Source organism: Mirounga leonina, unplaced genomic scaffold (assembly GCF_011800145.1).
Source record: "Mirounga leonina isolate KUSES-001 unplaced genomic scaffold, KU_Mleo_1.0 Mir_448, whole genome shotgun sequence".
NCBI classification, from domain to species: Eukaryota; Metazoa; Chordata; class Mammalia; order Carnivora; family Phocidae; genus Mirounga; species Mirounga leonina.
The window spans coordinates 1,498,678-1,513,900 of NW_023270758.1; the positions used below are offsets into that span (position 1 = coordinate 1,498,678).

A 15,223-nucleotide genomic window follows, 5' to 3' on the forward strand; every position below is an offset into this window, starting at 1 on the left:
TGATAATTTTTGGGACAAAAACTCTCCTATTCAGGGATGGTTTCTGGTTGTGATGAAGATTTTTTACATATATCTTTCACTTTTTTTTTAGGAGCAGAAAATGGTTATTATTCATTACATATATGAATTATTAAAATCTGTAAGAAAGGTACAGTTACTTTTGATTTTTCTTTAGGATATAGAGAAGTGAAATTCCTGGTTCAGTGGCTCTCTGTTTTGAAGATCCTTAAGTCACCCCGATAACCTTATTTTATTTTATTTTTTTAAGATTTTATTTATTTATTTGAGAGAGAGAGAATGAGAGAGCATGGGGGGGAGGGTCTGAGGGAGAAGCAGACTCCTCGCTGAGCAAGGAGCCCGATGCGGGACTCGATCCCGGGACTCCAGGATCATGACCTGAGCCGAAGGCAGTCGCTTAACCAACTGAGCCACCCAGGCGCCCCTGATAACCTTATTTTACAGGATTGTGCCATTAGCCGTGTGTAAGAATGTCTTTAAGTCCCACTGTTACAAAATAGAAATCTTTGGGTCCATAAGTGAGAAGTAGCATTTTACTGTTTTAATTTGCATGTCTTTAATAACTAGTGAGGTAGGACAGCTTTGTCTGTCCTTTAGAGTGGAAGTATACCCATATGATAGTAACATTTTGATAACTTAGGGAATTACCCTGTTTTGATTTCACAGACTTCCCTTTGTTATCTATGTATTCACACACTCTTCCATTTAATCTTTACCTTCTACAGGGAGATGACCAAGGCCTGAACCAACTAGAATTGGCCAGGCCGTACCAGGCGGAGGCTGGGCAGGTTCTAAATTGTAGTTTGCTAGGAAAAGCCTGGAGCCAAAACGAGCACCTTGTGCTGGTTTTTATGCGATCTGATTTTCATGGTGAGGGTTGAAAGAACTGGCAGAGGCCAGGATTGATTTGGAGACTGTACCTGTGTGCAGCTCAGGAGTCAGCCTGGCTTGACTGTCAGGCACACAGTGTTGGGTGTGACAAAGCGATATGGCAGGCCCATGACTTGAAAGCATCTTCAGCCAGCTAAGATTTGTTGGGTTTATGGCACTCCAGGTTTTTGGCAATATGAACACATCATTTGTAATGAAACTTGCTGGATCTACTTATGAATGATACCTGATGTTTCAGTTATCAAAATGCAATAACAATAATGCTTCAAAGCAAGATTATTTCCAGAATATTTTGGATCCCTTTATAAAATTGGCTGTTTGGTCAAAAACATTTTAGATCTGTTTATGCTCAAATATCACTATATTCAGAATCAAGAGGATGCATACTTTGTCTCTTTGTGTATAATCACACACACACACACGATTATAGAAGAAATATATGCATGTTTGGCTTTGGGGTAGTTCAAGGTTTGACCTTATGCATCCCCCACTGCTTGCCTTTCTCACTGTATTCCACCTCCAAGGGTGTATAGGTCACTTCACTTCCATCCCAAAGAGCAGTACTACTCAACCAAGAACTTTGGCCTCTGTGCCAGTGAGTAATGCCACATGCTGAGTATAAGCCAAGCCCATGTTCCTCCTGTGCTTCTGTCCACTTGATCAGGAAGCTGACCCTGGGTTTTTTTCTCTTCCCAGGGCTAAGCTTTTACCTCCTACTTGGCAAGACAGAGTGGCTTAAAAAGGCCCCTGGTGGGTATCTGTAGACATAAACTCTTTTTTTTTCTCTCTTTCCCCCATTTTTCTTTGATGCTAGCTGCAGTCCCTTTTTTCCACCAGTGATGAGATTCAAAGATTGGTATAGTTTTGCGTGTAGCATTACTATAGGCAGAAAACTTTGGTTTGAGCTCCTTAGGTCTGTGTAGCAGAGGAAAAAGAAATTCTCAGCATCGTGCAGTCCGACTCACTAGAATTTGGGGCCCAAAATAAGGTACGTTTCTTTGTTTTGCCAGCCCCATCTTCTGTGCAGAAAATTTGGGTTCCCTGGCCAGTATACTAGGGTGTGTTCTCATAAGATCCCCACATGGTCATTGTTACAAATTCATTTTAGAAAACGTGGGAAATACAGAAACATATAAAGAAGAAAGGGATAACTCATCTAAAACTTGCCACTCTGAGGCAATGACTGTTAATGTTTCAGTGTATATTTAGAAGGATAAAAGACAAAAAGGTCTTTAAAGATGTATTTTAAAAGTTTGAAATTATGTTTATATGTAGTTTTGCATCTTCTTTCTGCTTAATTGTATTGTGTATTAATTTCTCCATGTTTTCTAAAACTTAAATATTTGTTCCATGGTAGGAGTATATAATAATTTCAAAGATATTTAGATGGCTTTTCTAGTTTTTCTGTTTTGACTTTAAAAAAAAATCTAGGGGGCGCCTGGGTGGCTCAGATGGTTAAGCATCTGCCTTCGGCTGGGGTCATGATCTCAGGGTCCTGGGATCGAGTCCTGCATCGGGCTCCCTGCTCAGCAGGGAGTCTGCTTCTCCCTCTCTCTCTGCTGTTCCCCCTGCTCGTGCTCTCTCTGTCAAAAATAAATAAAATCTTTACCAAAAAAAATATCTAAAGATCTTTATTAAATAAATAATTTATGAATGAAGCAGCATCCCATTTAGCAAGTGGGGGGGGCTCCTAGATGTCTGTTTTGACTTTTTTTTTTAAAGATTTTATTTATTCATGATAGAGAGAGAGAGGCAGAGGCAGAGGGAGAAGCAGGCTCCCCAAGGAGCAGGGAGAGCCTGATGCGGGACTCGATCCCATGACCCTGGGATCCTGACCTGAGCTGAAGGCAGATGTTTAACAATCTGAGCCACCCAGGCGCCCTCTTTTTTAACTTTTAACTGTTGAAGAGGCCTTTTAGCTAAATCAGGACTGGACGTTTGCTTTTTTGACTGTGTTGTTAGTCAAATTTTCCTCCTTTAAAAAAAAAAAAAAAGCTTTTAAAAAGCTTATTTTATTACAGTTGGGAAGAATCTTAGATTGTGTTGGATAATGACAAAGAGACCGAAAAGAAGATACTCTTGAGTTACTTAAGTTACTTGATTAGATATGTAAACACATTTTGGTGACCTGAGCTGACTTTAACCTTGGAGTCAGCGAGACTTGGCCACATAGGGTGTGCTGGGAAGGATGGACGGGATCGGAATTCAGCGCCACCAGCAGAGCAGCTTGAGCATTGTAAGGTGAAGAGCATCCCCCCTTTACATTTGCTGATGAGAGACAGATGTAGTTCTCCAGAATCAGATTGTTGTCTCTGTCTTGTTTGCTTTCTCTAGCATCCTGGGACACTCAGGCGGGACATAGTTCTCCTTCACATACTGCAACTTGATCTTCTGACATAGTCCAAATTCCTCCTTACTCCTCAAATAATAACATCTCAATTAGATAAACTCCATTTTTTTGTTTCTGGGCTGTATTTCAGTCATAGGAAAAAGTGCAAATTACAACAAAACAAACACATTAACAAGGATTTATTTAAAAGCAAATAAGTTCCCAGAAGCCTCAGGCTTGGTACAGCTGTAGTTCAGTCTCCAACACATGTTTTATGTCCACATTGAGAAGTGACATTTCCGAATGATCAAGCCCTGTATGAACCCGAGTCATGTAATTACGGAAAAAAAAAATCATTTATTGAAGGATTTTGGACAAAAATGTTTGAAGGCTGTTTTAATCAGAGGAGGTTGAAGAATAGTGGTAACTTTGGGCAAGTTATTTCACTTTACTGAGCCCAAGTTTTTTGGTCTGAAAATAATGATGATAATACTTAACAACATAGGGAGCTTCTGGGGGTTAATTTTATAGGAAATAACACCTATAAACAATTAGTATAATGCCTGATACGTTATAAGCACTCAATTATTAGCTGTCATTATTGTTACTGTTTTGTTTCAAGTATTGTATTTGCTAGGTGTTGGGATAAATAATATTGAATAAGACATTCCAGATCACTGTGTAATGGTGGAGGCAGATATGAGGTTTTGTGTTCTGTTGATATGAATAAAATACAGTGTAATAAATGATATAATACAATTATGACAAAAGAGCCACCCATAAGTTTTAGTGCTTTTGGAAGTAAAACTTCAGAGCTTTTCCAGTGTGGCCATGTTCTTTCTGTCTTGGCTTCGCTTAGAAATAGAATTTTTTTTTTTTTTTTTTAATCACACTTGAAAAAGGTTAACAATGGTCAGGTCCCACTGTAGATAATTAAATCAGCATCTCTGGGCTGCTCCCACTTCGTGGTTTTTGTTTTTGTTTTTTTAATTTCCTTAGATGATTCTAATGTGCAGCCAAGAGTTAAGAGCCAATGCTTTAGAAATTTTCTTTTCTTTCTCTGTGACATTTTCCAGGTTTATATAGGATAATTCTTTTTTTCTTGACTTTTGAAACTTAAATAATAGAAACTCTGTAGAGTTTTAGAGTTTATAAAATGCTTTTATAAAAACATTTTTTAGTGAAAATGCTTTTATAGAGTTTGTAAAATAAATCTCATTAAAGCTTCACAGCAATTCTTTTGGAAAACTATTCTCATCCCCATTTTGCACAAAACATAGCCGATGCTCAGAGAAAACACATGAAGTGAAAGGTGGTGGAAAGAGGATTTGAATCCAGGTATTCAGCATCCAGTCTTTCTGTTTCTATTGCATTTCTAGTGGAAACTTCCAACCACTGTTTACGTACATGGGGATCTTCTCTTGCTGCTGTATTTTCTACCTATATAGCTCTATGATCTGTTGTGAAATCTTTGCTCATTGTTCATCTGGCTGAACCACTTGGGGTATATTCCTTTTTGTATTTCTCCCTTTCATCCTGGCTCTAATTCCCTTGACCCTACTTCCACCTTAGTTGTAATTTTTTGAAATGCAATAATTATTTTTCAACACGCTTATTAAAACTTTCTCTTTTAGATAAGATATATACCCTTTCCTAGTCTCTATTTCAGCAATGAGTCCCTGCCACCAAGTCTTTGTGGTATATGCAAGTTTGTTTAATATCCAGATCTACTCTTTTTTTTTTTTTTAAGATTTTATTTATTTATTTGAGAGAGAGAGAATGAGAGACAGAGAGCATGAGAGGGAGGAGGGAGAAGCAGACTCCCTGCCAAGCAGGGAGCCCGAAGCGAGACTCGATCCCGGGACTCCAGGATCATGACCTGAGCCGAAGGCAGTCACTTAACCAACTGAGCCACCCAGGCGCCCCAGATCTACTCTCTTAACAGTGCAAATATCCCTTGCTATCCAAATCTGTTTAGTTCCTGAGCTTGGATCATGAGAACTTGGATACAAGTGACACCTATACTTAAGTTACTCATGTTAGGTCCTTCTGTAGTAACTCCCTTTCCCCTGTGGCCAAATCGAACACATGAACAGGCTCTGTGTGGCACTCTCTACTATTCTCATTGAGTTGTCTTTCCATCTTGGATGGAAGCTCCTTTCCTCTTGTCTCCTTTCTTTTCTCTCTCCTTTCCCACCCAGCTCCCAGCTCCATCCTACCAAGGAAGGAGAGTGAGGGAGTGCATTTGAAGGATGGGAATGGAGGGCATTCCAGTCATAGGGCAAGGATGTGTGAAAGTCTGGAGGCCTTACAGTTTCTTTCAAGGGCCCGTTGTTGCCACAGCTGGCTAATATCAAGGGCCTCTCAGCCTAACTTGTGTTATGTGAAGACTTCCCCACCAGAGGTGAAGGTGAGGAGGAAAGAATGGATGAAGGACTCAGAACCCTGTTTGAGCATGGCTGCATTCTGTACCCTGGTATGGAACACTGTTGAATGGACTCTTTCTCTATCACCGTTTTTCATGGGTCTTACCTGTTTTTACAGTATTCATCCATTTGTACCAATTTCATCCCTTATGTTTTAGTTAAGTATTCTTCATCAACTTAGTAGTTGTCCATAAACTCAGATTCAAAAGATGAAACTTTTCTCAAGACAAGTGTTATTATTCTGTTCTTTCCAATACAGTCCAGAAACCAAATTTCACTTTTAGATGCCATCTATGAACTCAGCTGTTCACATTTCATCTTTCTCTTAAAATTTCAGCACTGTTGTCCTCCCAAGTTCTGCTTCTTACCCAGAATCACTGGAAATAAATTCCATGTTTCGTCTGGCATAGCATCAAGGAAAGTGGGTGATAATTTGGTTTGGTGAGTTTTGGCAAGCTACCTTTTCCCCGAAAGAGTAAGCCAGCTCCTGATCAAATCAATACTGCCATGTCCATTCCCCATAGGAGGAGATCATCAATAGCTGTTGCTTTGTTGTCTTCATCCTGGGATTGGGTAAAGCATGTCTTGAACCGGTTTCTGTCTTTTCCCTGGAGCCCAGGGTTCTGCTGCTTCTGTACCACTGTGCTATGGAAAGAAAGAACCTCATGTCTAATATTGTCGTGCCAGTTGGATAGACTTCATTCTTTTTCTTTTCAGGGCCATGCTTCCAGCTCCTTTTTTTTCCCCCCCTTTTCTTTTCTTTTTTCTCTTTTCTTTATAAGGGGAAAAAAGTTCTCTGTAGATCTAGGCCTTAAGATTTTATTTGAAGGGTAAAGAGAAGTTTTATGAAATTTGAAGCTTTACAGATTTGTTTGACTCTTACTTTATTTAGTAACTGGATATTAAGGATCATCCTAACTGAAGGGAAAATTGGAACGATGGTCAAATTTATATTTATAGTAGGATGTATAGGATTTAAACCAATAGGTTAGTTAATCTTTTTCTAAACACCACACCCACATTCTATAAAGTTCTATAAAATACAGGTTTATTTTAAGAAGGCTCATATTCTATTTTTCATAGAAGTGACAAATTTAAATAATTTAATTTCTCAGATTGTAGCAATGCTATTTATACATGACATACTCCAGTGATAATTACCTTTTTTTTAAACCTGCAAAAATACAGAAAGATTGATTTTAGGACATAAATAAAAATAAACTAAGGTTTAATTTTGCAAAAAATTATAAAAGGCAAACCAAAGCAATGTCAGATGAGGCCCAAAGCAAAAATCAAATCACTTGTTGGGACTCTAAGGGAAGAGCTTGGGGGAAGATTTGGGATGCTAGGAGTGTCATCGATGGCCAACTCAACTGCTTTGCTTTATAAACCAGAAATCACAGGTTCCATGAGTCACCTAAGATAACCAGTGGTTTGTGGCAGAGCCAGAGATTGGGCCCAGGTTTCCTAATTCCCACTATTTTTTCCTTCTTGACTCCCACTATTTTTCTTTCTTCTGTAACATGTACTAAAGGATGGTTATTATTCTATGTTTTGTTTTGTCTTGGTAAGAAGTAAAATAAATAGTCCCTTGGGTCTCTGCAGTGGGGAAAAAGTCACCATCGTGAAGGAGGAAAAAGGGGCAGAAAAAGGAGCCTTTGTGTTTGTGTGTGTTCAGGGAGGTTTCCTGTAAAATGTGCTTAGTTTGTGATGTAGTGATTTAGGGTGGGGTTGACCTAGAGCAGTTTTTGCCCTAGTTACAGAGGTTGTGGAAGTCCTGTTGCCTGTTGAGTCGTGCCCAACAAAAATCTTGTCGAGCAGCCTCTGCACAGCACTTTGTACACAGTGATTGGGGGATAAGTGCTTAGATGAGTTGAAGCGATAGTGGCAGGAATCATAAATCAGATTTAATGCCGTCCTGATAAAGAATTGTGTATTGTCTCCACTCTGACATTTGACGGATACTGTGCATGAACTGTCCGCCGTGACACATAATGAAGAACTTGATTTCGGCTTACTTGTTTCCTAGGAACATGTGTATTCGGAGAACTCCCCCACCCCCACTGGGAGTAAATATGAGAGAGGGTTCCTACACCACACACTTGCCATGCTTCAGGCAATTTGTGTGCCCCAGCCATATGCTGTGAGATTTGTCATTAGCCTTACCACACCTGAGACTTCCTCTTGGCAGCTGTCCTGTGCTTCTTCCCCAAAAGGAGCAACCCAAAACAACTAACAAAAACAAAGGTTCCCTGCCTTCCTGTCTATAACTTCTGAATCCGTAACTATCTTTACCTCCTTCTCTTCTGTCTCTCCCACCTCCTGTTTAAGGCACTTCTCTACCTCTTTCCTGAACCCCCCCCCTTTGCCCCTCACTGAAGAATGCTCTTTCTGCAGGTGTCTCCCTTCCGTAATCTCCTTCCCCTCAGTATGCAAGTCCCTTTTCCCTGTAAGTCCCCCACTAGGCAGAGCATCTTTCCTTCTTCCTTCTATAACAGAGTCTCTTGCATATGAAGGGTGGTTGTCTTGCAGTCAGTCAGTTTCCTTACCTTTTCTTCTCTCTCACCCTCTCTGGTCAATATTCTACTTCACTGAAACTGCACTTTCAGCTTCTTAACTTGCTGTTCCAAAGGACCGTCTCCATGCCCATCTTACTTGACTTTTCTGTAGTCGTTTACATTGCTGCTTCCTTCTCTCTGGCTCTTCTGGCTGCTCTTACCTTCTTTGGCTTCCTTATTGTGACTTGTCCCTTCTGTGCCATCCTTCCTCAAGAATCTGGCTGCCTCCTTTTCTTTTCTTTTTTTTTTTAAGATTTTATTTATTTATTAGAGAGAGAGCACAAGAGGGGGGAGTGGGAGAGGGAGAAACAGACTCCCCGCTGAGCAGGGAACCCGATGTGGGACTCGATCCCGGGACTCCAGGATCATGACCCGAGCCGAAGGCAGTCTCTTTAACCAACTGAGCCACCCAGGCGCCCCTGGCTGCCTCCTTTTCTCATTAGTGTTCCCTGGGTTTTTTCCTCTGTGTTCATACGGTAAGAGAGTGCTGCTCTGATTTAACTTTCCAGCTCAGATTTCTTTCCTGAGCACCAGATTTCACCTCACTGGGGATCCTGTAGGTACCTCAGATTCAGCGTGTTCAAAGCTCTACTGTCCCTCAGTCTCTTCCTCTGTTCCTGATTTCATTATCCATCTAAATCAGATACTAAAAACCTTGGTGTCATCCCTTATTTCTTTTTTTTTTTTTAAAGAGCTTTTGTTTTGTTTTGTTTTTATTTATTTATTTGACAGAGAGAGACACAGCGAGAGAGGGAACACAAGCAAGGGGAGTGGGAGAGGGAGAAGCAGGCTTCCCGCTGAGCAGGGAGCCCGATGTGGGACTCGATCCCAGGACCCTGGGATCATGACCTGAGCCGAAGGTAGATGCCTAACGACTGAGCCACCCAGGCGCCCCCCTCCCTCATTTCTTCTTTGTATCCCTTAGTATAGTATTACCAGTCACTTGTTTCTTTTCCATCCTGAGTCGGCCACACCATCAGGGGTGCTGCTAGTGCTGATGGCTTTTATTGGTCTTTTTTTTTTCTTTACTGGGAAATCTTCTCTCTCTTTTTTTTTCCTTTTTAAAGATTTTATTTATTTATTTGACAGAGAAAGACAGTGAGAGCGGGAACACAAGCAGGGGGAGTGGGAGAGGGAGAAGCAGGCCTCCCGCTGAGCAGGGAGCCCAATGCGGGGCTCGATCCCAGGACCCTGGGATCATGACCTGAGCCGAAGGCAGACGCCTAACGACTGAGCCACCCAGGCGCCCCTTTACTGGGAAATCTTCTCTTTCTTCTGTAGCTCACATTTTCCCACTGTCCACACCAAATGGCTCTGGCTTTGATTCTCCTAAATGAGCGCATAAGGCCACAAGCCAAACTATTTCAAGATGAAGTAAGGTGTCAGGTATAAAATGCTACAGGGGATTGAGGAAGGTGAAGCCCAAGAAAGAAAATACTGGATTTGATGATTGAGGTGGTGTCTGACCCTGGGGGAAGTTTTGTAGTATAGTGAAGACTCCCCACACCCGTTTCTCCTTTTGTGTACCTTTGTCTGAGATAGCATTCAAGTAGTATCCTTCTAGTCACTGAAACTTTGTTATCAGGGTCCTTCTTCTCCTTTGCTCACTTTATCCAATAATAAATTTTGCCAGTTGACACTTCAGTCTTCTCTCTCATTTGTGTCCCTTTGATTTTTTTCCTCCTTGAATTTGAATCTTCATAAATCATCTTTTTGTTATCATTCACATTTAACTGATCATCAGGTTATGGTGGTTCTTCATAATCAAGTCATAAATCTGTCCCTTCTTTTTTTTAAATATTTTTTTAAAGATTTATTTATTTTAGAGTGAGGGAGTGAGTGGGGGGAGGGGCAGAGGGAGAGAATCTTCAAGCAGACTCCCCACTGGGCGTAGAGTCTGATGCGGGGCTCGATCCCACTACCCATGAGATCATGGCCTGAGCCAAAACCAAGAGTTGGAACTTAACCAACTGAGCCACCCAGGCGCCCCTTAATATTTTATTTAGTGATGTCTATACCTAACGTGAGACTCAGACCCACAACCCCGAGCTCAAGAGTTACACACTCCACTGACTGAGCCAGCTAGGCACTCCCCTATAATCATCTTAATTGGAAAATGCAGTGGACAGTTTTTAGTTCTTTGTCCTATTTTATCATTCTTAACACCATTCATCACTCTCTCCTTCATAACCCTCTTCTCTTGACTCTTGAGACTCTGTTCTCCTGCTTTTCTTGCCATGTCTTTGGTGGCCTTTTCTTGGTCTCCTTTGAGGGCCCCCAAATATATTTGTTCTCTGACTTGATCTCTCATGACCATGTCTGGGCAATCTCAGCTATACTCATGATTTCAACTACCACCCATCTGTTGACTTGCAAATCTTTGTCGTTAGGGTGCACTTTTCCACTGAGCCCCAGATCTGTATTCTTCATTTATTTACCAGGTACTTCCACGTGGAGGTTCCACAGAACTTTAAATGCAGTGGATTTGAAAGGGGACTCATTATCATCTTCCCCAGACTTCTTTTTCATTTTGTCTTGATGAGGGGTACCATCAGTTGCTCATCATCTAGATAGGACACCTTGGGGACATTAATGCCTCCTTTCTCACTGTCCCCATTCATTAGGTCACAAATCCTACTGAGTCTACTGCCTAAATTCCTAAATCTCTCAGGTCTGCCTTCATGTTTCTGTCCTCACTGCCTTAGCTTGGATCCTCATTATTTTCTTGCCTCATCAGTGCCTTTGTCTCTTCACTGCCCTCCCTTTGTGCAGTTGTGTCCCCTTCTTCCTCCCTACTTCCAAATCCCATATTCAGCTGAAATTTGAGTGCTTATTATATCTTACTTACATGTGAAATGTTGTGCATGCATCTTACTTAACCACCACATTAAATTACCATTCTCCCTTTTACTTTGGAAGAGAGTAAGCCCCGGTCTCACAAATACAAGTGGTGGGAGAGCAATTTGAACCCAGGCCTTATGCTCCAGAGCCATGAACTTAACCATTTCACTGAGAACCTTTCATTGGCCACTGCTCTTTCCATATTCTAGTCTTTGGAAGCAAGTCACTATTCAAGGTAGAAGGTTAAGGTCCATCTCCTGAGAGGGAACTATTGACATTGATTATTTGGAATTCTATAAGGAAGACTTATTTCTTATTTATTTACTCAATCATTTATGTTTTATAGATGTGTTTATTTCATACTGGGGTTTATAATTCAATACTATGTTACTTATTTAACCAGTTCTCATTTTTAAGATGTTCAAGTTATTACCACCTTTTTGCTATTATAAAGCCTGATGAATGAATATTTTCTTAGAAGTCTTGGCATGCTGTTTGATGGTTTCTTTAGATATATTCCTCAAAGTAGGATTGTTGGGTAGGTGCATTTAAGTCTTCTGTACACATTTCTGAGGTGGGGTTTTCACATAAGCATCTGTTTTTATATTGCTGTCTTTCTAGGAAGTTACTCTAACACCCTTGAGATTTTGCATCCCTCTTTGGGATTATAAATAGTTCATCTTTAAAGCCAGGAACTCAACTAGGCACTTTGATTTATTTACCTGTGTAGAGTATTGTGTCAAAGAACGCACTGCAATATCGGGGAAATTCCCAGCATGACGCCCAGGAGTTTCTGCTGTGGCTTCTGGACCGAGTTCATGAAGACCTCAATCATGCTGTGAAGCAGAGCGGCCAGCCTCCTCTGAAGGTGAGGGTGTGCACCCTGCTGGGGCAGCCAAGGAGCCATGAGCAGGGAGCTCCGTGGTGGTTTAGTGAATGGAGTGAGTGTAGATTCTTTTCTCAAACCTCCACTGAGGAGTTGTTGCAGTTTGCATTTAGTTAATATAGTGAAATCAACTAAGCTCTGGGTGAGTATAAAATTCAGGGATACTTAGAGGAGTTTTCCCGTGTTTACTGCTTGCTGGCAGCATAAGAGAGTTGCTGTGTCTAAGGAACTTAGAGTGTAGTGAGAGGGGACATATTTGCATGTATGACTAGTTTTAGACTACAATCAGGTGATTCCAGTTCACTAAGCTGTTTTTAAAGCAGAAATTGGTTTCTTTTGCAGTGAGACATGTAGCCTTGTAGCTCACTGAAATGAATACACACTCAAAAAGGAAATGAATGGAGGTCTTTGCTGTTACAATTGGATTTGAGTATAGGAACTGAACCCCTAGAATATTCTACCAAGAAACGGTGATTCATCCTCAATTTTTATGCATGCAACCTTAATATGATTGATAAAATGATTTATATAATGGAAATAATTAAGACCAAAGAGTTGTTATTCTCTTGCCACTTTTAAAGTTTTTGTTAATTCTGCACTGTATCTCGAAATTTCAGTCTGTGGTTTTGTAAGGTGTTAAGTAATTCTGATTCAAGGTCCGTCTGTGCCCGGACACTCTGTACTGTCCTAGGACCATGTGCTTGTGGCTGGCTCTCCCACCAGATTGAGATGTACTTAAGGTCAGGCACTATGTCTTATTTATCTTTGTGTCTTAATGCCCTTTGCGGGGCTCTCTGCAGGTGCTCAGTGACTAATTATTGGGTGGGTGGACATGAAAAGGCCAATTCAGTATGCCGTCGAGTGGCTGGGCATCCCAGCGAGCAGTGCAGCGGGCAGGGGCTTGCGCAGGTGGGCACCGTGGCTAGGGTTATTTCCTGGAAGAGGCCAGAGGGAGACCTTCGGAGCTGGAGGGAGATGGGAGCACCCTGTGGAAGGACTGCCGGACTGCCTGGCGGGGTGGAGAGACCAGCACAGGCACAGTCTGTGGGAGAGCCTGTGACATGCATCCTCGTGACCCTGTCCTGGCTGCTGCGTTCCGATGCCTGGAGCATATCCTTTTCACGGGAACATCCAGACCCGATGTACCGCTTGTAGAGGAAGTCAAGGACATTTGTGACTGTTTCAGGTTCATCTTCCATCAAGAACTGGTACTTCTAATGTGTGAAATTGTACTTTCCCTTTTTTTAGCCACCGTCAGAGACTGATATGATGCCCGAGGGACCATCTTTTCCTGTCTGTAGCACTTTTGTACAAGAACTTTTTCAAGCCCAGTACAGGTATGAGCATATCAAATTGTCTCTTCCGTGGTCTGCTTGACATAGCTCTAGATGATCTTACTGTGCGTGTCTTTCGTTTTTGTTTCTGAAGATCTTCTTTGACATGTCCTCACTGTCAGAAGCAGAGCAACACTTTTGACCCTTTCCTCTGCATTTCTTTGCCAATTCCTCTACCCCACACAAGGTAAGAACAGATATAATAAAATTAAGACTGTACATTCCTGTGTATTCCTTTCCTCTGTAGGCTCCTGTTAGGGCTCCTTACTTATTGAGACAAGTAATGGGATTAGTGATAACTTGAATACAGGCATTGTAAAAACCTTACAGAAGTCTATAAATCCTGGTCTGAATGTGCAGGGTGAGCAGGCACATGGGGCAAGCGTCTTTTTACAGTCCCTGTGGTTGTCGTCTGTTCAGTTGCTCATCCACTGATATAGTATGGGGCAGGGGGAGGGTTGTTGAGTGCCTTCTAGATTTTCTAGAGATTTTATGTTGCACTTTTAATTAGTTGCTTTATTTGAACTGTTTTTCAAAATTTTTGAGAGTTAATGCTGTTGTAAAGAACATTCAAACCACAGAATCAAGTGTTGATATGTTATATTTTGTTTGACTGCCTTTTCCAGAGATGTCTTGATTATTGTTTTCTGGTTCCACTTAGGTCCAGATGAGATTTTTTTTTTCCCCTTTGGCTTCCAAATAAAGGTGTGGGTTAGCTTCAGTTTTGTGTTAATTTCAGATCAGGGTTGTTTTGCCTCTGTATTTTAGTTGAAGTAAGTGCCTAATGAGAAGATCTGACTTTGATCTGCACAGGCCTCTCTATGTTACCGTAGTGTATCAGGGGAAATGTTCTCACTGCATGAGGATTGGTGTGGCCGTGCCTCTGTCTGGGACTGTCGCCAGGCTTCGGGAAGCAGTGTCTATGGAAACAAAGATCCCCACTGATCAGGTAATAAGCCTGCTCAGGCCAATTACATATGAGCCATAAAAGTGTTGCTTTCTGTTTTCCTGGAATTTTCTAACAGTCCTCTGCCAAGTATGGTTAGATAGAAATGTAAAACCAGTTGTGTCTGTATTGAGGAAAGAAAAATCAAGACCCAAAGAGGGAAAATGTACATCAAAACTTTTCATGCTTCATTTAATTGTACATATATTTTTAAAAGCAAAGCTGTGACTTGACACCAAGACCTTCTTTTAGCTTTGTTTATAAAGTATAATTACTCAGCCTCTCTTAAACTAGCCTTATGGATGCTTATGTGGGCAATAGGAAGAGCATCCCTGTGGTATTTGAAGGTCACAGAGGCTCAGAAAACTCCACTAGTGGCTCTTGAAAACCCCTTTCCATTGTGGTGATAAGAATGGATATCTTCTTGCTGGTACAGTACATACAGATGCTCAGTATGGTTCGCTTCCTGCTTAAAGCTGGGTCAGAGACTCACTTCATTTAGATGAAGTGCCCCTTCACAAGGAATGTTGTGCCCCTTCTGCCTTCTTTTTTTGGGTAAATTTTTGATAAGTAGTTATATTTAAATGGACCCAAAATACTTTTAGCCTATTTGTTACTTGACATTTTTGCATACACTTTTTACTCAATTCACTATTATGATTTTATTTAGAAAAATGTTTCTTATTTTAGATTTACTAAGAAAGATGATTCTGTGGTAGAATAACTTTTCCCTAGGTAGCTTCTGGAAGCTGCTATATAATCACATGATTAATAAAGGTGTTTTGTACGTTGGCCTCATGTGGCTTCATTTGGGAAGTTACCACAGTAGAACAAATACAACCAGTGGTATTACCTTAATACAGCTAATATCTCATATTTTCATAGGCCAAGTACTGGTGTGTTGATAAAATGTTCATATTCTTCCTTACTGTCAAGTGCTTTTTGATTCTTTTTTTCCCTTTAGGATGAGGGGTAAGACTGAAAGAGGGAGGCA

General features: G+C 41.0%; 1 protein-coding gene across 4 annotated transcripts in view; it reads left to right on the plus strand.

Annotated features, from left to right (window-relative positions):
• Positions 1 to 15,223, plus strand: part of USP31 (ubiquitin specific peptidase 31) — a 166,769-nt gene that overhangs the window by 17,290 nt on the left and 134,256 nt on the right. For 3 of the 4 annotated variants that reach the window (XR_004676222.1, XM_034988065.1, XM_034988064.1), the window contains exons 2-5: positions 11,794 to 11,931; positions 13,198 to 13,286; positions 13,378 to 13,470; positions 14,097 to 14,232. Coding sequence is in view for 3 of the 4 variants with exons in the window: in XM_034988065.1 (XP_034843956.1) it covers positions 11,794 to 11,931; positions 13,198 to 13,286; positions 13,378 to 13,470; positions 14,097 to 14,232 (456 nt within the window). In the remaining variant the exon portion in view is untranslated. Of the gene's footprint in view, positions 1 to 11,793; positions 11,932 to 11,981; positions 12,420 to 13,197; positions 13,287 to 13,377; positions 13,471 to 14,096; positions 14,233 to 15,223 lie in introns of those variants that run through there. The other variant, XM_034988066.1, reaches the window with a different exon arrangement.